This window comes from Myotis nattereri (genome assembly GCF_964212035.1).
Source record: "Myotis nattereri genome assembly, chromosome: 3".
Taxonomy (NCBI): Eukaryota; Metazoa; Chordata; class Mammalia; order Chiroptera; family Vespertilionidae; genus Myotis; species Myotis nattereri.
The window spans coordinates 144,587,319-144,615,147 of record NC_138077.1 but is presented as its reverse complement, the minus strand read 5'-3'; the positions used below and the strand labels follow the sequence as shown (position 1 = coordinate 144,615,147).

Here is a 27,829-nt window from a genome sequence, read left to right as displayed (position 1 = left end):
AAATCAAGAATTAAAAAGAGTCTGAAGGTAATAATAGTTGCTTTTATAAAACTCCCAAACAATAATTTCAAAGTTTCTAGTCTACTTTTTATTTTTTCTGTTGTTTTTTTCTTTAAGTTGAATTTATTGGGATTATTCTAGTCTCCTTTTTAGATTTACTTTGGTTTGTCTTTGTAAATAACAGCAAGAGAAAATATGGCACAGGAATACAAGGTTAAGTCATTATAGGTAAACTACAAGCAAGGCTATTAAGTAAACTTAAATAAAAAATTGTTTCTATCCATATATTGAAGATATGAATTTTATTTACACTACTAGTAGATCCCAGCTACTCCAGTTACTCTGAGATATAATCATCTTATCAACAGGAAAAATATCTTCCAGTATTTAGCAGTTTTAACAATTGTAACCAAATTGCTTAGTTATACTATAGAGTAAGAAGCAATTAATGAGTTTTTTGGAAATAAAAAATATGTATACTAGTATACATTATCCTGATGCCTAGGCCAAAATATATCTAACAACAAACATTCTTGATTTCTATTAGTCATAAAAATAAAGGCAAAATATATTGCAAATATTTTCTTTGTAAATGATTTCAATTAGAAAACAATAGTTTAATGAAAACAATACAGAGGTTCATGTGAGTTCAAAAACTTGACAGATAACATGTCAAATATAACTAAAGAATATTTGCCTCAATGATGCCACAGTAAATAGATTTTTACATATCTCAATTTTATCTTATAGTCAAGGAAAATACAAGTCAGTAGGTTATGATCCTAAGTCATAGTTAAGGGCCCCTTCTTTTAGCTTGTAAGATGTAGCCTTTTGATTTGATAATTCCTCTACTTTTAACAATGACTGAATATCGCAGTAGCCACAGTGGCACCCATTCATGTGCTGGAATGTCAGGGATGCTTTCCCGAAGAGCTTCTTGGAAACTTGCTTCAGAAAGCAGTTCTTAAAACAAACAAACAACAAATAAAAACCCAGAGTTAAATTTGAAAACAAAGGCACTTTACTATATAGGTAAGCATCTCTCTCTATATAAAAGCCTAAGCAACCTTTACGACTGACGACCGAAAACAACTGAAACGACCAGTTGCTATGACATGCAATGACAACCAGGGTGCAGATGCTCAATGCAGGAGTGATGGTCAGTGCGCTCCCACATCGCTCAGCTGACCGACCCTTCCTGGTGGCCCACCAGCCGGGTGGCAGCCACTCCCTCCCTCAGTAGTCCTGCAGATCCAATCTCTGGAGAACGGGCCTGGCACCAATGGACCATCACTGCTGGCATGATCCTGACAGTGCCACCACAGGCCTTCTGGAAGTCAGCCTCGGGCACCGCAGCCGCTTCCCCTCCCTAGATGCTCCACCAGGAAGAAAGGATATAAAAGCAGCTGCCAGGTGGCTCCCGACAACCAGTGCTAACGTCAGTAGGATGGATCCGGATCCTGGGTTGGCAAGGTCGTCCCACTGCCCGCTGGGAGGGCCCATCGCATCCCAGTCCCACCCTCCCCCCTTGGGACCCCACCCATTCACAAATTCGTGCACCGGGCCTCTAGTTTAAATATAACACAAGGCACACCTCAAAATTGAATACAAAATATACTTATCCTTAATGGGTGCTATGAAACTGAACCAGGATGTCAGATGGCCAGTTCTTCAGAAAGTATCTATACCTGTAAAGCAGCCTATTTAATTCATAACATCTAGTGAATGGAGCCTGAATATTGATACTTTTTTGAAGATCTCCAGGTGATTCTAATGTACTACTAACGGAAATACAGGAAAGTAGGGAAAAAATGTTACCATTATCCTATCAACCAGAGACAGACCATTTCCATTGGCATGTATTTTTTCCCCAACGTTTTCCCTATACCTACCTATCTATCTCAATATCTTAAAAACTAGAACTCATACTGTAGTTACAGCCTAAGTTATTTATTTTTTCCACGTATGTGATAATGAATATTTCCCATATAATTAAATGTTCCATGAAAGCATCATTTTTAATAATTTTCCAATATTAGATTATATAGATATCAAAACTGATATATTTCTTTATTGTTGGCCAAAAATGTAGTTTTTTCCTAATATCTTGCTAATAAAAATGCTATAATAAACACCCTTAAAATGCATGCATGGCTATGGAACGACAAGCTCAAAGTCCAAGTATACTTTGAAGACGAGATATATAACAAATTGCCAACTGCTTTCCAGAAAGGCCATCATCCAACAGCAGCCGATAATGCTAGAGTGCCAATCTCAACCTAGCCTCAGGAGCACCAGCAGTCATTTAAGGTTATCTTTTAATTTGCATCTTTTTGATGAAATCATTATTTTCTCTTCCATATTCATGTCCAAACCCTCTACTACTGCTCTGATGTACCATTCCCCTCCTTACTTCCTCTTCTCCAGGAACACTGGCCTCATAGCTGTATCCTGGAATCCTCTAGCACATTCACACCTTAGGGGCTTTTGCATCAGATGACCCCTCTTTCCTGAACACTATTTTTCCAGATGCCCACATAGCTGACTCCCTTCTTGCAGGTGTCTGATTAATGTTGCCTTAGCAGGGAGGCCCCCCTGACCAATAATACAAAACAGTAATCCCTAACCTGAGCACACTTCTCCCTTAGCCAACTTTTCTCTATACCATATGCCACCATTTATCATTTACATTATTGTTTGTCTCCTCCCATTAGAAAATCAATTCAGTGAGAGCTAAAATTTGTCTGACTTGGTTGTCAGACAAATTTGACTTGATTGAAATTTGTCTATCTAGTACTTAGAAACAATGCCTGGAACACAGTAGGTGTCTGCAGCTGAATCAATCAATCAATCAATATGGAAAGATTCCACTGGATCAGAAGCAACCATACAGTTAAATATTAAGTATCATCTATACAGTATGATTTGGGAGCACTAGAGGACCAGTTTGCCCCAATGAACTGCTGTGATATTTGAATAGCATCAATAGTAAACTCCCAGTAAATGTTATCCGTTATTATTCGCCAGGCACTTTTCTGAGTATTTTAGATTTATTAACTCATTGAATCCACACGTTAACCCTATGAGATAGATAATATTACCCCCCTTTACAAGGGGACACTAAAGCAGACAGGTTAGATAACCTGCCCAAGATCATACAGCTAGTAAACAGCTAGTTTTCATAAACAGAAAGCAAATATCTCATCAGGAAAAGTAACATTAACATGGATTTGTTTATCAGATAGTCTAAAGGAGAAGAGACTATCTCGAGGGAAGAAGAATAAAATTGGGACGACGCTCCAATCAACTGAGTCACTTGGCCAGGGCTTAGTTACATACTTTTGATTCAACTATGTTAACTCAGAATCAGTAAACATGACAAATCTTTTAAGAGAAGAATTGCTTCATTTATAGATCAAAGTGTATGAAGATTCATTAATGGGGTATGCAGAATCAGTCTATATATTCTAATCAAAGGGTTTAGAATTAAAATTAAAAAGACATCTAGGGTGGGGGTGGGCTAGAAGGGGTCAATGGGGGGAAAAGGGACATATGTAGTACTTTCAACAGTAAAGATTAAAAAATAAGACATCCAATTGTCAAATTATGTCAGAAAAACATACAAAAAAGGATTACATTTCTCTTCTGAGATACATATGCACTATATTTTGCCATAACAATTATGTATTAGCACATAATCCACATGCCAACATTTAGATAACATGGAAATAAAATACCAGACACCTTAGTCTTTTCCTATTTCCTTTCCTACTAGAAAAAGGGTAGCATTTCTTCCAAGTGGAGCTAGATCAGGGTACAGGCTCATCTATGAGCAGCTGGTAACAACTGCTACTGGTAATAATTACTGTTGAAAGAGCCCCCAACCCAAAGTAAAAACATAAGTTGATATATTACCAACCTATGAAAAGTTAAAATTTTAATGGTTAATATTACAGAATGAATCAGCAATAGCAATTCTTTGTTAGATTTTCACTAAAATGACTTCTAAAAAAATGAATCTGTACGCCATGCTGTACTGGCTGATTTGAAACGTTTCAGATCAGAGAGATTGTACAACATGGTGAGGAAAAGCTCCAAATTCAGCCAGGACCTAGGTCCACGTTCAAACTTTACCCTGTGCCAGTGGAGTGACTTTGGCTAGTTTCGTAAACTCGAGGTTTCCGTTCTCATCAACAGAGTGCCTAGTTTCAGTTGTTATGAAGATTACAGATCATCTCTCTGAGGCAGTTAGCAGGGTGTCTGGCATTTGAGGAACAAAGCTATTAAAACTTCTCCTTGCCCGGCTCATTGGTTGAGCATCAATCTGTGAGCCAGAAGGTCATGGTTCGATTCCTGGTCAGGGCACACATGCTTGGATTGCTGGTCCCATCCCTGGGTGGGGCATGAGGGAGGCAGTCGATCAATAATTTTCTCTCATCATTGATGTTTCTCTCTCTCTGTCTCTCTCAATTCCCCTCTGAAATCAATAAAAATATGTTTAACAAAAAAAAAAAAAAACACCAAAAAAACTCCTCCTCCACTTCCCCCAGAATGTGAAAAATGAGAATGGGACAGATGGCTGACAAAAACAGTGTAAAGTCTCAAGAGATTATCCATAAGCATCCTAAAAATTAACTGAATCAAAACACTAATATAATGCCATCTTTTTAGACATGGAAATAAAAAACCAATTTTTAAAAAAAATGTTTTTATTGAATTCAGAGAGGAAGGGAGAGGGAGAGATAGATAGAAACATCAATGAGAGAATCATCGATTGGCTGCCTCCCGCACGCCCCACACTGGGGATTGAGACCGCAACCCAGATATGTGCCCTTGACTGGAATCAAACCTGGGACCCTTCAGTCCACAGGCTGACGCTCTATCCACTGAGCCAAACCAGCTAGGGCTAAAACCCAATGTTTTTTCGCCAGGAATGATCATCTATAAAATGTAATTTCCTCCAATATGGAGATTTAAAATTCATAAGACAGTTGTCACTTAAAACTACACCAAAAAATGCCCCGGCTGGTTGCTCAATGGTTAGAGCGTTGCCCTCAGACTGAAGGGTTGTGGATTCAATTCCCCATCAAGGGCACATACCTCAGTTACAGGTTCCCTAACCCTAGTAGCAGGAGCCAACCAGTAGATTTCTCTCTCTCTCTCTCTCTCTCTCTCTCTCTCTCTCTCTCTCTCTCTCTCTCTTCCTCCCTCCCTTCTACTCTCTCTAGAAAGCAATGGAAAAAATATCCTTGGTGAGAATTAAAAAAACAAAAAGAAACCCCAAAACTACACCAAAATACTATTTCACAAAGCCTATAGATCTACTGAGTAAAATGCCTCCTCCTCTCCCTACAAAACAGTGAAAAATGAGAGTAGGACAGAATAAACAAAAGTATCAAGTGTAAAACAGTCTCTTCCCAGCTTTCCTAGTTCTCATGTAAAAGTTGACAAAAATTTATGCTATAGAAGGCAGACAAGCCATTCTCATTAATCAAATAATGTTTCTATTAGCATCAAATATATATGTTTTAATAAAATACCTACTCAATCACCAATCCTAAAATGCTTACATTTCAAATTAAGTTATCTGCCTCTTTTTCCAGATATTTATCCTTTTTAATTAAGTGGCTCTTTGGTACCTTAAAAGACCTTTTCTGTGTAGCTTAATACTTATAAACCTAAACAGGCTAATATTCAGGGAACAATCCCTTCACTTTTCCCCCCATTGGTACAAAGACAAAACTAAAGCTCTCTGAAACAAAAATAAAAGGCATACATGGTTTTGAACTAACCATTACCAATAGTTCTAGGCAATAGCACTGTGCACCTATCACTGTACACAATTAGAAATTCAATTTTCACAAGTAGTTTCTTGTAAGATCAAAGCTCGTGATCAAAGTCTATAAATGAAAATCTGTCTTACCTTTTGGATCATTATGAGTCAATAGCTGTATGTCAAATTGTTTAGCGAATGCAGTCAAATCAGGTGGCATCACACAGCAGGAGGCAAGATTAACTTGGTTACTATTTGGTTTGACCTAGAAGTGAAAAAAAAATAAAATCATGTTATCTCCACTAAATTAAGTACTACTAAAAGCAGATGATACAAGGACTCAATTTTAGAAAATATGAAATATCACATTCTATAGCACTTAAAGTTTATAAATTACTTTTACATAAATATATTTATTAATGTATGTTTTCTAACTCACATTAGCAGTAACAGGGAAAGGAAAAATAGCTCTCGACGGGGGGAAAGCCAATATAATACTACAATATTAAAATGTGTCCTGCTAGAACCTGCAATCTAATACATCTGCCTCAGAAACAGACTTGATTCCAACAACAAAGGGAATATGTCTCTAAGGTAGAGGATCAAACACAAATGATAAGTACATTTAATGTTAAAGTATAAAATGGTTATTAATCAGAGACATTTTGAAAAAGAGAAGAATTAGGTCATTTCTAATAGCTCCTCTGGTTAATTTATAGATACATTCTGGATCACCCAGGCTCTCTAGCAGGGTCTTAGTCACATTCCAGCTACCACCAAGTCAAAGGAAGAAGGGGCAACACTTCCTCTAGAGCAGCGGTTCTCAACCTGCGGGTCGTGACCCCGTTGGGGGTTGAACGACCCTTTCACAGGGGTCCCCTAAGACCATCGGAAAACACATATATAATTACATATTGTTTTTGTGATTAATCACTATGCTTTAATTAAGTTCAATTTGTAACAATGAAATTGGGGGTCACCACAACATGAGGAACTGTATTAAAGGTTCGCGGCATTAGGAAGGTTGAGAACCACTGCTCTAGGGTCTTCTTGTCTCTAAGAAACTGAAAGGTCTGAAAAGGACAAGGCTAGGATGAAGTAAAAGGAATAAAGAGAGATACAGAGAGTAAAGGTAAAATTCCAGTAAGCAACTTCACTAATAATTTGTATGTTATTAGGCCAGATATTTGGGGGTGTGGGGGGGATTAATTTGTGACTCCATTATCAAGTGTATAAACTAAGCCTCATGTAACTTTAAATAATAGTCAGCAAAATATTTGTTACATATAGTAGCCCCTTACTTTTAGGAAATCAGAACCATGTTCTAATAATAGCTAATGAAAAATGTAATGTTTTTATCACATAAGTAAAACGGAAGAAAACTGAATTCATTTGGCTATGAATGCTTCAATACACATTTTCTAGTGTTTTTGTCACTCCTTTTAAATGAGACTAATATTAAGTTCAATTAGACATATAGGGTGTCCCAAAAATATACACACTTCAATTTCAATTTTGAAACTGAAATGTATTTTAATAAACACTGTGTATACATTTTTTTGAGACACCCTACGTATTTGAGGAGAAAAAATCCAATTCTGTATATAAAATCAGCCTCAAGACTTCCACACTTGGAATAGTTACTCCACGGCGAGTGTCCACTATATGCATGATACTCAACAGAATACCGCAAAGACTGTAAGAGAAAGCCCCCTCGGGGACTCCCCTCCCCCAGTGCTCGTGATCTCGCTGTCCTTTACCTTGGCCCACTGATACAGCTGTTCCAACTGTGTTTTGTCCAGATCAGAGGTACCTATGGCAACAATTTTTTTATTCTGAACTAAGTTTTGTAATTCCTCCCAGTAAGGCTGCAAGTGCTCCAAGGAAAGATTAACTCCATCTTCAGTAGGAGGTGAAGCAATGATCACAGAATCCAGCTGTGCAACTCCAAGGACTGAACAGGCTGATGTGAAGGAAAACACAGAGGATAAATGTTTGTTACATAATAAAACAAGTATTTCTAATGCTTCAAACATCCCACTGAATTCTGTCCATATATTCATTAGTTTTCTATATAACAGGTTGCTCCGTTTCACAATTTATCTGTTCCTTAGAATATTTCCATTTTCTAAAAAGTTTAAGTGCACAGCCCTGGCCAGGTGGCCCAGTTGGTTGGAGCATTGTCCCGTACACCAAAAAGTTTTGAGTTCTGTGGGAAGCCGCCTATTGTCTTCTTTAGCAGAGAGGTGTGAACAAGGAGCCCATGATGCTGGTGACCCTTGAAGCCCTGGCATAGGTCAGGGCTGTGCACCCACTGTTAGTCCAGACAATGGTACCTGAAGCAACTTCCCCACCAGATAGTCATGTAAATCCTTACTGATAAGATAGTCTGTCTGTTATTGGAACTTGCCTGCCTAAGGGCTATGGGTGTATCCCACACTCAATAAAAAGATGGCAAGGCCTGAGCACAAGCGGAGTCCATCCTCTCGGGATGGGCTCTCACCTGGCCCCCCAATTTCCAAATTATCTCTTGTCTCCTCTCTTTCATTTGTGTGCGGCCCCTCTTCCAGGTCCTGAACCCTGAACCACGCGGGACATGGGGGGAACATTAAACAGAGTTCGATTCCCGGACAGGGAACATACCTAGGTTGCAGATTTGATCCCCAGTCGGGACTCAAATGGGAGGCAACCAATTGATGTTTCTCTCACATTGATGTTTCTCTCTCTCTAAAAATCAATAAAAACATATCCTCAGGTGAGGATTAAAAAAGAAAAGTGTAAGTGTTCATTCATCTACTTGGTCTATGTAGTAGGTAAGTGGATTTCTTTGACCTGTCTCTTCTTGGGGAACCCACAGCTACTTTAGGCTCCTCTCTCTGGGAGAACAAACCTCCTTGTTTCCTAGGTGCCAGGATTTTTTGGTGCCTTCCTTAGCTTCACAACATTTTCTTCTCTAGTTCTACTAGTATCTCATATAGATGATCATGAAAATTCTGACCTAATATTCTGCAACTGGTGGTCATAGCAAAAAATAAATTTGAGACTGAAAAACTGAATGTATGGTCTTAATCTATATTTATAGAGGTAAGTACTAGTAATTTCTTAGTTTCTATAAAAATAATTTGAGTTTATTTTTAATGATTATTGTAAACTCCACAGTTATATTAAAGAGCTAATTATTTAAGTGTTCAATATATATAAATACTGGAAGATGTTTTAAAAGAAAAAAATACTAGCAACTACAGTCGTGTTCTCATCCGGATGGATGGCCTCCCAGAACCGCAACCCAGCTGCCACCGGCGTCGCTGCAGCTTATAAAGGAGCCGAGCCCAGTGCGGGCCCTGCCCTGCCCAGACCCAGTGAGCAAGAGCTGATGACCCTCATGATGTGTGGTGACAAAGGAACTTCTGACTTCCCTGAATGAGACAACCTTTTCTAATGGATGGGAACAGCTAGCACAGTTTAGGAAGACTTGAGGTATAAGCTCTCCCTTGAGTTCCTCAGTGACTACCAGTAAAACGTGCGCATGGTGAAATTCCTCATCCCAACGTAGATATCCAGGGTAACATCTGCCTAGACACCCTAAAGGACAAGTGGTCTGCTCTATATTTTATCAGGACCATCCTGCTCTCCATCCAAGCCTGCTAGGAGAACTCAACATTGATAGCCCATTGAACATGCATTCTGTGGAGCTCTGGAAAACCCCACAGACTTCAAGAAGTACCTACAAGAAACCTACACAAAGCAGGTCTCTGGCCAAGAGCCCTGTCCAGCCTCTCTTCTTTGCTGTCTTTTTCCTTAAATGGTCTGTCCTTGCCTTGATTTCTGTATAGGACCCTGTATCTTTAGCTGTGGTGTCATATTTGTTTTGTGTCTGTTTTTTTAAATTGTCTCTGGTTGAGCCCCTGTGATATTAAATAAACACATTTGTGTGTGTGTGTGTGTGGGGGGGGGGGGGATACTGAATAACTGTAATAATACCACAATAACCTAAACCAAGTACTGAAAATAGATAAAAATGCTTTGTTTGTTGTTGTTTGGTTTCATCTATAGTATTAAAAGGGCAAAGAATATTAAGGAGAATTTCTATCTCCAAACATATAGTTAACAGTTAATTGTTACATCTTTTATATTCCTCTTATATATCAAAATATGACCCTCCATAATTTAATATGATTCTACAGAAGCCTTAGAAAATTAGGTTAGAACTTTCCGGTCAGGGCACATTCCTGGGTTTTGAACTGGTTCCCCAGGAAGGGGCATGCAGGGGGCAGCTGATCCACGTTTCCCTTTCACATTGATGTTTGTTTCTCTCTCCCTCTCCCTTCCCCGCTCTCTAAAATTCAATTTTAAAAAAAAATCTTTATAAAAGGTAAAATTGGAATGAGTTCATTTTCTATTTTATGTGAATCTGAACATGGCAGGGGTATGGGTGTGTGTGTGTGTGGGGGGGGGGGGTGATTAACCGAGGATCTTATATGCACATATGCATAACCCATGAACACAGACAATAGAGTAGCGAAGGCCTGGGAGGGGTGGGACAGGATGGAGGGGGTTAACGGGAAAAAACACACACACACACACACAAAGGGGACACCTGTAATACTTTCAACAATAAAGATAAATTTTAAAAAAGATGTAACTAATGTAACACCTACACTAAAAAAAGATGTAACTAATATAACACCTACATTAAGTCCACTATAAAGATAAAATGTTAATATTTTGCTTACCCATGTCAACTGCATTTTTAGTTGATGATGATGAATTTGATCCTACCATGAACAGTTTTGCTGGGTAATAAAGAAAACAAAACTGATTACTACATTTGGATAACATTGTACGATAAAGTATTAACACTGCTAACAGTACTAAGATGACAGATAATCCTGAACGGATTGTTTTTTCTTTTTTAGTAACATTATTTTATAGTTTTCATTTTAAGACATAAAAGTATACTTTCACTGTAATTTTTAAATTATATGCTAGTTGCCAACAAATATCTGTCAAAACAAAAAAAGCAAATATTAATTAGCCATTGGTTAGAAGGTAGTTCAAATAAACAAATTTATTACTCAAAATGTATATTTAATGGATTAAACATTAATGGAGCATATTATTTATGCTCTCCAATAAACTATAATATATAGAAAGACTAAAATTGCTTGGAATGAGAAGAAAATAGAAAACAAACAAACAATCCTCCCTGTGACCTCCTGGTTCATAGGTCTTTATGCTCAACCACTGAGCCACACCGGCTGAGCTCAACTCAACATGTCTATATTTACTTGATGTAAATTCACTGCTCAAAAAAATCTAAATTCACTCAAATAGATAAGTGGATTAGTAGGAGAAAAGGAAAAGGGAAAATCCCAAAGGAGAATGGGTAGAAAACTGGCTAATAAAATACCCTATATAAAATGCCTGGGATTCAACATATACAACAGATTTTCCTTATACATTTCTTTTCCTTCTCCTTTCCTTTTTACTACTAGACAATCTTCCGAAAACACTGCTTTCCTCATGTTCTCTAATTAAAAGCCAGGTGAGTCAATCTTCACTTTAGTCCAACCTTAGCTCCCACAATCATACTCTAAGCAAACCCTCCCCACCACAGTCCCTCTGACCATGAATGTATGACATTTGAAATGGTCATTTCAAATCAAAGAGACATTTTTAGATGAGTAGAGAGAGGAAAGCTATTCATATGGGGAGAATTTGGGTGCTGAAGCTCTCCGGGAACTGAGGACAACTTGCAAGAGATCCAGGATGAACCTAAACCAGCGATGGCGAACCTTTTGAGCTCGGCGTGTCAGCATTTTGAAAAACCCTAACTTAACTCTGGTGCCGTGTCACGTATAGAAATTTTTTGATATTTGCAACCATAGTAAAACAAAGACTTATATTTTTGATATTTATCTTATATATTTAAATGCCATTTTACAAAGAAAAATCAACCAAAAAAATGAGTTCGCATGTCACCTCTGACACGTGTGTCATAGGTTTGCCATCACTGATCTAAACCATAATGAACTGCAATTAACCACAGGGACAATGTTGCTTTTACTTCCTTTTCAAGACAAATAGCAATGTGAAACTAATAGAAAGAAATGGGTTTTGGAGTCTGGATAGATTCCTGGTTCAACCACTTACTGGGTTGGTTGTATGACAACTTTCAAGTTATTTAATGTCACCAGTGCAATGAGGATAATAGCCCTACCTTGTAGACTGTTTTGAGAATTGTAAGAAATACAATGAAAAAGGACAAGCACAATGCCTGGTACAAAGTACGACTCAACAAATGCTAGTTATTGTTAGTCGAAAGTCAATGACCTATCTCATTTTATATGTCCACCCCTCGCCACAAGGAAAAACAACCACAACACAAACACAAATGGTAATAAATAATAGCTACCTAGCACTTAACTTTATGCCAAGCACCGTGGCAAATGCTTCTTTTGCCTGTGAAGCAGATGCATCCCCATTTTATAGATGAAGAAACTGAGACTCAGAGAAATTAAATAATTTGTTAACCCAAGATGACACGAGTCAGTAATCTGCACCTCCAGAAATTTCAATTTAGTCAAGTTCAAGCTTTTCCTCATTGTGCTATGCTGACTATAAGATGAGTGCAAGAACAGGGCATCTTTTCATTTGTTGAGCTTCACAGAGTCTCTGGAAAGTAGTCACTTGATACATTTGTTGAATGGGTATAATGTGTATTTTATTTCTCTCCATGCAACTTGTTGCCCAGACTTCTTTCTATACTCCCAGGCCATCTCAGCCACTGTTTGGCAGCGTCCCACCAGGAAGGGGGGGCTTATGCCTGCTTTGGGTAGACAATGTTAAGACTCCCCTTTATTCTTTCCATTTCCTCCAGCTTAATCGTCCCACTGCTCTGAAGTCCAAAATATAAATTAATAAATGACTGTGAAGAACAGCAACGTAAAGTTATATCGTGATTCCACTGAAGTAGCCAACACTGACCTCCTGTAACTCGGAGAGTTGATATTAAAATTTCTATGTCTCACACTTAATAACCAAGTCACTCATTACCAGAAGCAAAGAAAGGCTTGTTCCCATGCCTAATAAAAACTATCACTTCTGCTGTATGACATAATGAATTGGAAAGGCTAGACTTTACCAGAAACTTTCATTTCGTCTCTTTCATCGGGGCTTATCTTTTCAACTGCATGAGATACAGTACATTCCAAGACATCTGGAAACTCCTATAATAAACACATGATGTTTACAATAAATATAAAATGTTTTAGAATAGCTATATATTTTCTACTATTCATAAAGCTCTTTAGCAGCAGGGAACCCAAAAGATAGCAGGGTTCTTAACCTAAGGTCTGAATGGGCTTCATAATCTTTGTAAAGCCCTGAAATACAGGTGAAATACTGTGTGTGTGTGAGTTCATTTTCTGGGGAAAAGTGTCTCATTTTGATCAGGTACTCAGATTACAACACACACACAAATAAATGGGGGTGGAGGGCAGGAGGCCTGTAAGGAGTTAGAACCACTAGTACCGTAAATAATTTTACTTAGAAAAGAAATCAATGAAAAATACTATTATCCATTCTGGATAATGACATGCTACAAACTTTCAACATTAATCACAGACATTTTAAACAAAGTAAACAGTGAGGTCTTTCTCACAAGTCTTGAGCGTATTACAATGCCTGGCCAGTAAGTGTGTTTATTAATCATGCATAAATAAGGTAAATGGTCATTTTAGAGAAACAGAGACTGGTAATAGAAATTAATCAATGCATGTCTAGCAGCTATCAAGTTATAAAACTTGCAGTACACTCAGGGGAACAAGTATATCCAGCATACAACTTGCTCCATTGTTTTAAAGCAGTCTATGTAATTTGTTATATACCTTTGGCTGATTTGGATCCCAAAGAGTGGTTTACAGACAAGTGTTCTGTATACTGTCATATATTGACATTTAATGAAACACAGTTCCTTACTGTTTCAGCAGAAACTGACATTTAAAAAATAATTTCTAGTGACTATATTATTGGGGTGATATTCTACCAAAACAATTTACCAACCAAAACTATTTAATAATAGTTATTCCTTTATCAGGCCAAATACAAATTGGAGCAAAATACATTATGAGAAAACTCTGGTGGGAATTAAGTACAGAGAATCCTAGTATGTTGTCTAGTTGAAGAGTTGACTGCACGGTCTAGATTTTCTGTTTAAGCTTAAGCTTATTGAGTCAGACTGCCATCTCAACATATTAGCCATAGGGAGTTTTATGCTAACTGTCTATTTGTCTTCCCTATCAAAACTAAGGAAATTAATTTCCTGCTTACTTCACTTCCCTTTTGGACTACATGATTTCTTGATCCACATTTTACTCACCCTGACCAAATCAGGGCTGATTTGGGAACTCCACTCATTCAAGGTCTTTTGGATACAATCTCGAAGCTGCGAAAAGAATGCATTTTGAAACTGTTAATCAAACTCTATACACTTTTCTGTACTTATCTGATAAGAATGTATTAGCTTGATAAGTAGAAAAGGACGTCACTAGGAAATACTATACAAACCAAAATTTTAGTTCTACAAGGTTGTTTGTTCTCTACAACAAAGATAAATTTATATCTATTTTATTCTACTCTTAATTCTCAAATGTTGATGACCTAAAGTAGTAACCTAATTATTTTAAAAGTAATTTTTTGTACCAATAAAAATTAAAGTAAACTTCTGAGACATAAAAACATAACTAAAGAAACAAAAAAAATCAATAATAACGTTTATAATGGAGAAACATGGATTTAAGCCCAGGCAGCCTGACTAGAACTAATATTAACTACTATGTTATATTTCTTAAAGACAAACACACGATTCTCTAAATGTGGCCAGGGGAACTCCTACATCAGACTCACCTGTGGTGTTTATTAAAAATTCAAATTCCTAAGCCTCATAATAGACCTGCTTAACCACTTTATAAGGGCAGAACTTTTACTTAACAAGCATCCCAAGCAATCGATATGTCCTCTGAAGTCTGAGAACCACCATAGTCATATCTTACAGAAGTCAATGTGCATGTCAGTGCACATTTCCTAACACTTAGGTACATTGTCTACAGACTATCCAACCTGTCTTCAGTGTTTTCTTACATAAGCAAATAAAATTCTTACACTAACATTGTAGTATGTTATAAATTCATTCAAATGTTTATATTCGTTTATCTCTTATGTCAGTATATTTCAAACTTATTTGATAGTGGTAAAGCAAGACATAATTCACCTAGTGAGGACCTACGTACAAATAATACAAAATTTATAAAACAATATTTATGTTCACTACATGCCAGGTGCACTGTTTTTTTTTTTCTTAATTAGAAAAAAATATGCTACTCCATAACTCACTAAATTGATCTATGACTACTAATGGACATCACTAGCAGTTTGAAATCACTGCCTTATAATTATCCAAGGGCACAGTGCTTTGCAGAAAAAATAAATGTGTAACTAGAAGCAAGTCCCTGAATTGCAAAAGCACTTTCCTAATAGCATTAAGAGAGACTATCTGATCTATGACTGCCTATGATAAAAACTGATATACACACTTTGTTGCTTATATATTAGTACAGATAATTACAAGGAACAACTAGTTTATCAACTGAAGAGCTCAGAGTCACTTATGTTAAGATTTACAATCCACAACAATACTATAATCCACATAGAATTCAGTTTACAAGGTCTATATCTTTACAGAAAGTATATTTATATACTCAAATTTAAGTCGGTACATAAAAATTAGTTGATAATTATTCCAGATAATTACAAGTCAATATTCTTTTTAAAAATTAGTAAAAGCTGAGGCAGCAGGACAAACTGTAAGTTAACAATTCTATCAGGAGTGCTTTGGCTCAAATCACGGGAGAATTTGATGACATTTTCCTTTGGAAGAATGGCTCATTTGCATACGTAAGGCTTTTTTACCTCCCTGATTCAGGAAGGTAAATATATTTTTCTGGGTATTCATTCCCTTCTTGAAACCATTTCTTTTTTTTTTTTTTTAAATGTATTTTTCTTGATTTTAGAGAGACAGGAAGGAAGAAGGATCAAGATAGAAACATCGATTAGCTGTGTCCTGCACGCCCCCTACTGGGAACCAAGCCCACAACCCGGGCATTTGCTCTGACCAGGAATCGAAAGGTTCATGTGTCGACATTCAACCACTGAGCCACAATGGCCAGGCATTGAAACCATTTCTTTAATAAATCTTGGATTCTGAAAAATGTCAGGATAAACCATAGAACAGTCCAATGTTATAATAGGAGAAATTCATTGACTATATCACAAACCTAGTGATTTTTAATCTTCTACATATTATCTGTATCAATTGAACATTAACCTGGTACTGTTTGTTCTTCACTTTCTACATTCTTACCAGCCCCCCCTCCCCCCCCCCCACAACACCCCCCCCTACATAGTATCACTGAAGATAAGTATCATTACAATGTAGTGTATCAGTAAATCTGCAGTTGTATACGAGTTTAAAAAATAGCATATCATTCAACTGGTCAACTACCCTTGAAGTATGGTAGCAACCAACTCAGGTAGAAATTATAGTTAACTTTAACCCTGCTGTTTGGCTTATGTACCTATTTGCTTTGTTTAACAATGGACAGGTTATTTTGATTTTCTGAATTATATAAATCATCCCATTCGATTAAATGCCTTATTGATTGTAATGTGAATATCCCATGGGTTGTGGTCATACTGGTCTTAGAAAGCACATTTTCCTTTATCTGGGAAGGACAGCACAGTTATCCCAAGGTCAGAGGGCTCTAGACCCAAAACTGTAATTTAGATAACATGCGGTTTCTGCTTCTGTAAACTGCTTTTTTTGCGAACCAGGTTCCTCATTCCAAACCCTGGGATGTAATCAATACCTTTGTGATTTTTTGCCTATATAACCTTGGAGCTGCGACCATCTTATTACTCTGAGATTTGGGAAAGCAAAATGGCCCCTCATAGTCCCGGATTGCAATAAATGTAACTCTTTAATTCGACTTCTTGAGGCGTCCTTCTGTGATTCGCGGGGTACATTAAAACACCCTTACAACAAATAACTGGGCAAAACAGTCCTATAACGGCCCATTTAAAACACAAGATCTGCCCGGCCAGTGTGGTTCATTTGACTGAGTGTTGTCCTGTGCACTAAGAGGTCACCGGTTTGATTCCTGGTCAGGACACATGCCCAGGTTGCCGGCTCCATCCCCAAGAGGGGGTGTGCAGGAGGGGGCTAATGCTTCTCTCTATAAATTGATATTTATATATTTCTCTCTCTAAAATCAATAAAAATATATCAATAAAGAACTAATTTCTCTCTGGTCGGCATCTCAGTGGTTAGAGCCCACACTGAAGGGTCGCAGGACACGGACCCCTATAGGGCGCATTCGGGAGGCTACCAATTGATGTCTCTCTCTCACATTCGTGTTTCTCTCTCTCTCTCTCTTACTCTCTCTCTCTCTCCGCCCCCCCCCCCCCCACTCTCCCTTTCCATTCTCTCTAAAAATCAATGGAAAAAATATCCTCTGGTGAGGATTAACAACAAAAAATCTGCTTTCATAAAATTCTAGTGTAACAAAACATCTGGGCAGAGATCACAGAATAAAAACAAAGCAAGTATCAACACTAGAAGAGAACTTTTAGAAATTTTAATTAAACTCTCTATTCAATGTGTAAGTGTTCTCAGTCATGAGTGATTTATTTAGTTTCTTTATTCAATGAGGTTAAACTGTTTAAGTAATATATCCCAATTTGAAGCCCTAGTTATCATGAAGTTATTTTTCACATGGAAACAAAACATGTATATTTTCCCTACAATATGCTGCCATATCTCAAGTGTTCCTCAAATATTTTCTGGTTTCTTTACTTTTTCCCTCTTATGCTGCACCCAAAATAAAACACATGAACCATAATTAATCTTTTGAACGATGTTTTTAAAACTGTGGGGTGTGACTCATAACTGCATTAAGAAAGTAAGTTTTAAAAAACAAATTAGGATAGGAAAAAAATCAGAATACACAGTATATAATAAGGGTTAGTATCTTCATGAAACCATATATACATACACTATATACTAGTATTTTTAACTGTGTTGCAAGAAAAATGCATTTCTTACTGCGTTCACAGTAAAAGACTTTGAAAGCCACTACTCTAGAGTGTGTTGTAGTGAGATAAGAGAAAATTTCACTTAATATTATCAATATACATGCAAAATGGTATACTGAACCAGCAGCACTGGAGGAAATTAAAGGTCTAGAACTAAATATAGAAATATTTACCTTTGGGAGAAATAGTCCAATTGGGGAGGTTTGAACAAAACAAGACATGCAAACAGCTGGAACCTGGACACAATATGGTACAGGATTCTGATTCCTTTTTTTTTTTTTTTTAAATATGGAACGCTTCACGAATTTGCGTGTCATCCTTGCACAGAAGCCTTGCTAATCTTCTCTGTACCGTTCCAATTTTAGTATACGTGCAGCCGAAGCGAGCACCCTGATTCCTTTTAAAGTTACAATCAAGGGCTCTCATCTCCAGATGAGCACTCACTCCGAATACCAGACCTGTGCACAGGTCCAGCACATACTGAAATGGCTGTCATGTGCTGCTGTAGAGTACATCACCAACATCTTATATTAAAGAGCAGAAACTGCCTAGGAACACAGCTGATAACGTCACATTCTGATACAGTTTAGGGCATTTTTTTTTCTTTTAATCAAGATTTGTTTTATCGGTGTCAGATGGGTACCAGAATGATCCGCGTGATCACTTCCTAAGTGACATAATGTCTAAACACTATCTGGTACACCTGAAACTAATATAATATTGTGTGTCAATTGTAACTGAAAAATAAACAATTATTTTTTTATATATTATATTGATTTTTACAGAGAGGAAGGGAGAGGGATAGAGAGTTAGAAATCTAGATGAGAGAGACACATCGATCGGCTGCCTCCTGCACACCTCCTACTGGGGATGTGCCCGCAAGCAAGGTACATGCCCTTGGCTGGAATCGAACCCGGGACCCTTCAGTCCGCAGGCCGACGCTCTATCCACTGAGCCAAACCGGTTAGGGCGAAAAATAAACAATTATTAAAAAAATATTTATCTTTCCGATTGAACCAGAAAATAAGGGAGATAAAATGCCTATATGGTGAGCGTTTTCACATATATTTTCATCCTCACAGCAGCCTGCTGAAGAAGCTATTATCCAACTTTAAGGCTACAGTCAGAGAGAGTAACTTTCTCGAAGTTATAAGAGCTCCTAAATCGAAGTTTTATTTTGTTTGTTTGTTTGAAAACTGTCCCAGGCCACCAAGGTGCCTCCGCAAGTATTCGTGCAGAGTCAATGCTTTACTGTCCGCTCTGAAATGTAACGCGTGTAGGATTCCGCATTGACCTCCGCCACTTCAGACCAGTGATTGGTCTCTGGGCAAAGAAACTCAGATTACTCCTCGGCAAGAAAAACATACACTTTGTTTCAAAGCCGAATTTGAGTGTGTACTCACTTGTCTCACAGCAACAGACAAACTACTGTCAACATCCTACAAGCTCAGCGGATTGCTACTACTTCATCTGATTCCTCCCAAAACCAATCTCTGGACTATTTTTCACCCGAACGCGCCGTGGGAAGAGAGCGGGGCAGAGCGACGGGCTGGCCTCCCCTGACCCCACAGCCGGGAGAGGGATCCGACACCTTGGGGGGCTGGAGAGCAGCCAGAAGCGCGCATGGAGGCACCACTCGCCGTAAAGTTGCACCTGCCAAGTTTTTAAAGACCCGCTGCCCCCAACAGCAGCTTGGGCAGGAAGTCGCGGGCACCGCGGCCTCAGCCTCCTCCCGCGGGCGGAGCCCAGGTGCGCACCGCGCCCGCCCGCCCGCGGCCCGCCCCGAGCCCCGCGTCTCCGCTGGCAACGCTCGCCCGCCCTCACCTCCTCGCTGTGCGTGGACGGGCACTTCTTCCGCAGGCGGCCCCAGTTCAGCAGGTTTCCCGTCTGCAGGTGCAGGGTGCGGGCCCGCGCCAGGAGCGCCCCGGCCGCGCGGCTGTCGGTGCCCATGGCAGCGGCCGCAGGCGGGGAAGGAGGCCGCCCCGCAGACACAGCGCCCGAGGCCGGAGAGCCGGGCGCGCGGCTGCCTGCCCCGCGCGGCGGGACCTCGGCCTGCGCTCGGGCCCGGGGAGGCCGACGGCGGCGGAGCGGCGGCCCAGAGAGGACGCGCTGGTGCTGCGGCTCCTGCTGCTGCGGCCGCCGCAGGAGAGTTGACTCCCAACTGAGGAAGCGTTTCCTGGAAGACAATGACTAAGCAGAAATCGCGGCGCGAAAGTGCTTCGTAACCGTTACCCGTCCCGCCGCGGAGCCAGGCGGGGCGGGGCGGGGCTGGGCGGGGCGGCCAGCGCGCTGCGGGTCGCCGGCCCGCGAGGCACTGGCCTGGGGCCGGGGGCTGGCGTGGCGCCGGGAGGCGGGGGCGGGGAGGGGAGGGCGCGGGGCGCGCAGGGCGGGGCGGGGCGGGGCGGGGCGGAGCCGGCGCGCGCAGGGCTCCCCCTGTCGGTCAGAGGCCGGCTCGCAGGCCAGCGCTCCTCCGTCCGGGCCCCGAGGGCACTGCGGTCTGGCCTCGCAGCCAATGGGCGGCCGCGCTGGCGATTTCCTCCCGCCCCTCTTAAAAAAACAGCGGCGGGGTGTACCCCGACTGAAGGGTAGCAGCTCTTAGCTCCCAGAAACAGGTGTTCACGCACCAGCGCCCCTTCTCCTTGGCTGTGCTCTCCTCTCCTGCTTCATTTTCTTCCTCAAGGACTTTCCTCCAAACTGCTCCTTTTTCATGCCATTAATGAAAGGTCTGTTGACTTTAAGCCATTTGCCGGGCAGTGTGTGAAGTCAAATAAGCATCTTTGCCGTTGAGAAGCTTAAACTGTAGTTCCGGAGACAAGGCCTCTAGTATATCATATGAAACTGTAAGTAATAATATAAGGCAGTTTCCAGATGAGTTCAGATGAAAGAGAACATTTAACCCGGTGAGACCAGGGAAGAATTTATCATCCATTTCCTTAGATTATTTATTCCTATTACATTTCATATGCGGTAGACTTAGTATGCACCTCAAATTGAACATTTATTGAGCTTTCTTCAAGAAACTTTTACTTTTGTTGAGAGTAATCAGATATATTAAAAGTCAAACTGCTATTAAAAAGAAAGATGAGCCCAGCCCTCGTGGCTCAGCTACGGATGAACCAGGAGGTCAGGGCTCCATTCTGGTCAGGGCACATTTCCGGGGTTGCGGGCTCGATCCCCCGGTAGGGGGAGTGCAGAAGGCAGCCGACGGGTGATTCCCTCTCCTCATTGATGTTTCTCTCTCCCCCTCCCTTTCTCTCTCCCTCTCTCTCTCCCTTCCTCTCTGAAATCAACAAAAAAAATTCTTTAAAAAAAAGTTGAATTCCAGTTGGTAAGAATGAGGGGAGGGGTAAAAAAGAAGCTCCTCCATCCAGGTGGACATTAGAAATTGGGTCAGACCTTGAATAAATATTTATTGAATAAGAATTCATTGAGGAGAAGGCTAATCCCAGAAGCAGAAATAAACATGAGCTATTTTAATTGCTATAAGCATTTAATTTTTTTTGCTGAATTTGCTTTGGCATCATTTCTTGACTTTGTATATTCTCTAATACCGTGCAAATCATTCTTGATTGAAGCTTAGAGGTTACACCTCCTTACTCTTAGACCAGCCATCTTGCCAGGAATTTATAGCATGTTAGTCACTGACATAAACCTGTATGGCTTGTAAACCTGACTTTACTAGGCTATTTTAACTTAGGTCACTTAGTCTCTCTGTGTTTTACACTCTCCAATCTCTGCAGATGATAGTTTAAGCCATATGAAGTTGCTGATAAGTGATCATTTTTGATGTACAGAAATGGTTACTTCCCATGGTTTCATCTAATATAGCTTTGACCACATTGGGTAGGTATGAGGAATTAATGAGAGAACTTAAGAAAAGCCCTTAGTACAGTGCTTGGCTGATTGTAAACGCTCAGTAACTGAGAACTCCTATTATTATTTTAAAATGTATTTTTATTGATTTCAAAGAGGAAAGGAGACGGAGAGAGAGATCAGCCACCTCCTGCACGCCTCACACTAGGGATTGAGCCTGCAACCCAGGCATGTACCTTGACTGGGAATTGAACTGTGACCTCCTGGTTCATAGGTTCATAGGTTCAACCAGTGAGCCACCGCAGCTGGGCAAGAATGCCTATTACTAATGCCCCTGCTCTTTCCCCCTTACAGTCCAGTTTTCACAACATTGATAAATTTATGACATGAATTTACAGCAACACTGTTATTTTTTTAAAAATATTACATATGTAAAATCATTTACTCTTCATAGCAACTCAGATAGATAAATTTTCAAATTTTGTTAAAAATCTCACTATTAACTGTTGGGATCCCAATCAAAACCTAGATTATTCACCTTCAAACTCCTGACTCTTCCCTACTGCAATTTACTCTTTGACACAAAAGTGCGTTTGTTGAATTTTTGAATGTGTGTGTACATGATTTGTATGCTTTTTATGCCTGCATAGCTTTTTTTTTCTATATATTATATTTAATATTACCCTTGTCATGGCACCATAGTTTTGGGAGAGGGAAACTTAATCTCGTATTTTCCATGCTCCCCTTTAAAGCCACTCTCCTCCCTTGGCTTGTAAGACACTACATTAATTTTCTCAAAATAGTTGTTCCCAGAACATTAAAAAAAAAAAATTACAGTGTACTCTTGGAAGCCCAACAGGGGGTAATGAGCTGTAAGTGTTTCTATTACAGCAGACAGTGAAAAGGTCTTACGGTCTAATTGTCATAGGAAGGTCTCGTTGTTGCAGGAAGTGATCACATTTTCATTCATTGTTTTACTTTATACCAGAGCCAACAACATTTGAGAATAAATAGTCATTTTACCTTATTAAGGGACCACCTGGTATATTTTATTCTTAAGGTAAAATGGATTTAAATTCTCAAATTTTCCTGAAATTAGTGTAATTGCTATGTTTGTGTTACCATATTCAGGAACCACTAATTGGGTCATGGCCACTCTAGAAATGAGGGTTTTTAAAAGAACTTCTTTAGGATTTTTCTAAAAACTCAAGTTCTTTGGAAATAGGGCAATTGCCACTGTATTTGTCATAAGATTTGGAGAAACAGAACTTGGTTTGGCATATATCATGAACAAGTGCTGAGGAGTGGAAATAACCACAGTGTTTTCTGAAGACAAGAAAGGGAGTTGCCTGCCTTGAGCAGGGATACCCCCTGAAGGTGAAGGGGATGTGGATGTGATTAAGGGAGGACCATTATCATCTAGCTGAGGCTTTTGGACTTGATTTAAGAAACCTCTTGACCTTGACTAGAGCAAAGTCTTGACCCCCAAGGAAAACACAGAAAAAATATATACTTAAAAATAATATTTATTTATTCAATAGAAATTTCTCAAGTGTCCAATACTTGTCAGGTGCTGGATGAGGCACCACAAATTCTCAGAGACCAAAGTGAGACTTTATCCCTGTTTTCATGTAACTTATAGTTGAGTGGAGGCAGCTACTTTTGATACTAAATTACAAGTAAATGTAAAATTATATTGTGGTTGATATTATGAAAAAAGGGTACAAATGTAATATGTCTATAAGTGGTATGTAAAACTATAGTGGGGGATGACTCAACACTGAGACCAGTGAGAAGATTCTGATAGCCCTACATGTAGATGAGTGAGAACCTGGCCCACGGTGAATGAAGGCTGTAAAGATGCATTAGAACAGGATACATGTGCCTTCATTTTGCCTTAGTTAGTAGAAAGGAGAGAAATCAGGTTTCTGGTTGGAGCATTACCCCATGCACCAGAAGGTCTCAGGTTCTATCTCTGGTTAGGGCTAGTGTAAATTTTTTTTTTAAAATTATTTCAATGATTATTTAAGGCTATGAAGGAAAGACAAGAATATTGTGATGACATGTATGGGAGAGTGGCAATCTTGATAACACTGATAATCTGTTCATTGCTATGTCCAGGTATTGTGCACTTGAGTTGCACCGTTAATAGCCTCAACTGTTATGATTTTCTATTACTGGGAAGAGAAGAGGTAGGATTGAGTTACTTCTACCAAGGAAAGTGAGCATATTTTTAATGAGACTGTGTGGAGTTCTTTTTCAGAAGGCGGCACTTCTCTGAGAGTCCCTCTGGTTCTCAGATAGGCCTGGCTCACATTCACAAAGCAGATCGGATCCATTCTCATAACACCAGAAGACTTGACAAAAATTCTGGGCCTCAGGATCCTGAAATTCCAATATTTCACCCTGAGTAGGACATGGTACCCACAGACCACCCAGGTAAAATGACCGTCTGCTAGACACTCCAACCATGATGTTATGTGAAAATGAGAATAAAATGAAATTCTGGGCTTTGGAGTTATTCAAAACTTGGTTTGATTTCCAGCTCTGTCTCTTCCCTGGGAGCCAGACTGCTGAGAATTAAATGAGTTAGAAATCATAAATCTTTTAGAACAATGCCTGGGACATAGCAAATGTCCCACAAGTGTTATGTATGCATTTGTGTGTGTGTGTTTTACATAAATGTGAATATGCTGTTATTTCATGCAATATAATAGTTATTATTTTCCCATAACCATATATAGTACATAGATGTCTATCTCATCCATATTTCAAAAAACCTAGTATTTTATTTTATGAATATATTTTATTTATTCTCTGTATTGATGGCCAGGTAGTTTGTTTGCAGGTTTTTGCTAGAATAAACAATCGGCCATAAATATTTTAGTACTTGCCTCTTTGTACATGGGGGAGCATATTTTCCTAATTGTTAACTAAATGTGGGTGTCACTGTCTTGGTGTGCACATTTTCTATTTTAATAGCTACCTCTGAATCAATTTACACTCAAACCTAAATTGCATTTCCTCCCATAGTCACCAACACTAGGTATTATCTGTCTTTTCAGTTTTTGCCAATCTGATGGGCAGTAAGTGGTATTTCATTATTGCTGGATTATTAATAAGATTTATTGTTTTATGATATATTGCAATCATATTCCATATAATTTTGCATCCATTTAAAATTAATATTGTACAAATGCACTTTTCTCATGTTATTAGACAAAATTATTTTCTAGTCTCTATAAACACAGACAATGACTTTGCTAATTCTTGTCATATTCTTTGGGCCTTAAAACATGTTTAATAAGGGGAGCTATCACATATCTATTGACAGCATGTAACCCCTGAAGACAAACGAGCTTTAGCAAAGTAATTTGACACATTTTACAAAATTCACAGGCCAAGTTTTTTCTCCCTTGGTTACTGTTTTAGTAGCAATGTCAATGAAACATGTTAGACAACATTGCATGAAGCACTGGAGACTGCTGTCCAATTGAGGTGTTGGTTAGCAGTGGGACACAGACCGCAGTGTCTCACAGCCATAGGAATTCCATGCTAAATTACTTAATAATGTGCTTTGTGGTGGAAATCTTAAATTGGCACTCAATCCCCAAATTCATTCTAAGAGTGCCTTTCCTGTATGACGGAACCTGAAGCTAAACCTGTAACTCTCAGAATCCCTTGCAGCTCTCATTCTAGTACACATTAGATTATGTCAATTCCAGTGACTAGTTTTAAACTTCAAAGGTGAGAATGCAATGAAGAGCATCTTCCTGGGTCTTCAGCTGTTGAGTTTTGTTGCAGCCATGTTCCAATGTCCTATCCCCAGCTTTGCAAGTATCAGGGAGCAGTTATGGCCACTTTCTGATCCCTGGATCACAGTGGCAGCAATAAGCTCTGAAACTCAGCAGGTTCAATGGCAACCTCCTGATTGCCCACCCTTCTTATTGTGGCACAAGAGCAGCTTTCCTGGAAGGACAGTTGAGCAGTGTCATTCTGGGAGTTATTTCTGGAGGCCCAGTCCAGAGCTTGTTTATCCAACCTTCAATTTTGTGAGCACTTAACTCCCTATATTAAATATCCTCTGTTTAAAATAGAGTGGTGGCTGTTTTCTGCAGTTGAACCCAGACGAATGCCATTTCTGTTCTTAAAACCACATTTGAAAGGTACTACTATACTGAAAATGTAATATAATTTTTTTCATCTCTGACAAACATCACTCTATAATTTTTAAATACACATGGATACAAGTGTTCATACATTTGGGCAAAGTGTTAATTAAGGTTTGCAATTACATACATAAAAGTACCCATAATTATGATACACAATTAAAACTGATTTTTATATAAAAATATTAAGTTCTAGGAAGATTAAAATTAGGGAAAAACTCATAATTCTGGTGTGCATTTTTGAGAATCATAGTCATAGATAGATAGATAAATGATAGGTGACAGCTAGCCACAGAAGCATTGTAGTAGAATGGTTGCATCAGACAACTTTAGTTCAAATTCTGGCTCCAACACTTGCCAGCAGCATGTTTTTGGGTAATTTTTTATTCTTTCTAAACCTGGGTTTTCTTATCTATTAAATGAGAGCAATCCTAGCATTCAACTCATAGTTATTAGGTAAACAAGATAACATATGTAAAATTCTTAGCATAATATATGACACATATAGCTCAATAAATGTTAGCTGTCATAGGAACAGATATATACAGATATATTACAATTTTTTTTTTCATGATTTACTCTAAAAGTACAAGACTTTTAGGACTATTAAAACTTTCTGGCAAGGAGACTATACTTACTGGTTTCTAGTTTTAGCTAGTTCTGTATATTAGCCTATATAATAAAAGGCTAATATGCAAAGCGACCGAATGGCAGAATGACCGGTCACTATGATGTGCACTGACCACCAGAGGGCAGACACTCAATGCAGGAGCCTCCCCCTGGTGGTCAGTGTGCTCCCACAGGGGGACCACTGCTCAGCCAGAGTGAGCGCAGTGACGGTGGCAGGAGCCTCTCTCACTTTCATGGCAGTCAGACATCCCCTGAGGGCTCCTGGATTGCAAGAGGGTGCAGGCTAGGCTGAGGGACCCCCACCCTCCAGTGCACAAATTTCATGCACCGGGCCTCTAGTTTTATATAATTTATGGTATGTTGGCTGCTTTCTTCAGAGATTCATCCAAAATCCCTGAGGAAATACTCGATGATGAAAGAAATTACCTTCAAATGTATTCCAAGCTTGCTAATACTTGCTATTCTGTACAAGTTGTGTTTTAAATCTGACTAGTGTTGAGCCAACTTTGGGTTTTCATGAACTTGTTGGATGTTGTTTGGGTACCCGTGGACTTTAGGACCAAGTCTAAACTTCAGTGCACAGTGGAACGTGGTAACCTAGATTCTGTCTTAACTGTCCCTGACGATGACCCCATCCCAAGATGAACACGGACTAAAGTCAGGATAGTGTGTTTGCTGTTAAATGAAGAATTACCATTAAAAAAACAGAAGGGGTTGGAAATCCCTCACCCTCACTGCTGAGAAATCAGGAGCCCAGAGGCAGGGGCTCAAGTGATAAGCAATGAAGGGAACTCAGGCGAGCTGGTAACTTTCTCTCGTGTCAGAATCTCATTTGTGAAGTGAAGGAACTGAATTGGATGATGTTATTTCCCAATGACTGACCCATTTGCCAAAAAAAGATGGCTTTGCTGAATAACTGGCAACTGAGAAAGCAAAGGTTTATTATTATAAAGATTGAGATTCAGAGACAAACAAAGGAACAGCATTATAATATTTAAAGATATAATGAGAAATGTGTTCCTATTAGAAGATATTGAGTTGATGGAGGAGTGATATGTTGGTTTTCTGCCATCACTGTGAGATATACATGCCCTGGCATCCTGCTGGCTTAAAGGAAGAGAAACATGAAACAGACCTGGACCCAACTTCCAGCTTGTGACAAGCCCAGCTGAGCCCAATGCCCAAAATACCTTAGTTCCTTAGGTGATCTGCATGTCATAAGTGAGCATTAATGTTGCTTTACACTATTAAATTCTGGGGCTGTTTATTATTAATCATTTGTGAAAATAGCAAA

The 27,829-nt window shown here is 39.2% G+C and overlaps 1 protein-coding gene and 1 pseudogene across 2 annotated transcripts; one reads left to right on the top strand and one right to left on the bottom strand.

Moving 5' to 3' along the window:
• Positions 1-287: 287 nt before the first annotated feature.
• GCLM (glutamate-cysteine ligase modifier subunit) lies at positions 288-20,111 on the bottom strand. Its single transcript, XM_081088467.1, has 7 exons — positions 19,748-20,111; positions 14,154-14,219; positions 12,918-13,002; positions 10,507-10,566; positions 7,534-7,736; positions 5,924-6,038; positions 288-963 (listed from the first exon to the last, which is right to left on the bottom strand). The coding sequence occupies exons 1-7, from the start codon at positions 19,871-19,873 to the stop codon at positions 794-796; spliced, it is 825 nt and encodes a 274-aa protein (XP_080944593.1). The 5' UTR covers positions 19,874-20,111; the 3' UTR covers positions 288-793.
• On the top strand, positions 9,039-9,575 carry LOC308516912 (ubiquitin-conjugating enzyme E2 C-like; annotated as a pseudogene). Its single transcript has 2 exons — positions 9,039-9,162; positions 9,240-9,575. The product of its transcript is annotated as a ubiquitin-conjugating enzyme E2 C-like (transcript).
• Positions 20,112-27,829: the final 7,718 nt, after the last annotated feature.

Coding starts and splice junctions, on each gene's coding strand:
- GCLM (XM_081088467.1), bottom strand. CDS start 19,873: ATGGGCACCGACAGCCGCGCGGCCGGGGCGCTCCTGGCGCGGGCCCGC. Junction 13,003..14,153: donor TCAGCCCTGATTTGGTCAGG/GTGAGTAAAATG, acceptor TGTTTATTATAG/GAGTTTCCAGATGTCTTGGA. Junction 7,737..10,506: donor TAAAAATGCAGTTGACATGG/GTAAGCAAAATA, acceptor CCTTCACATCAG/CCTGTTCAGTCCTTGGAGTT.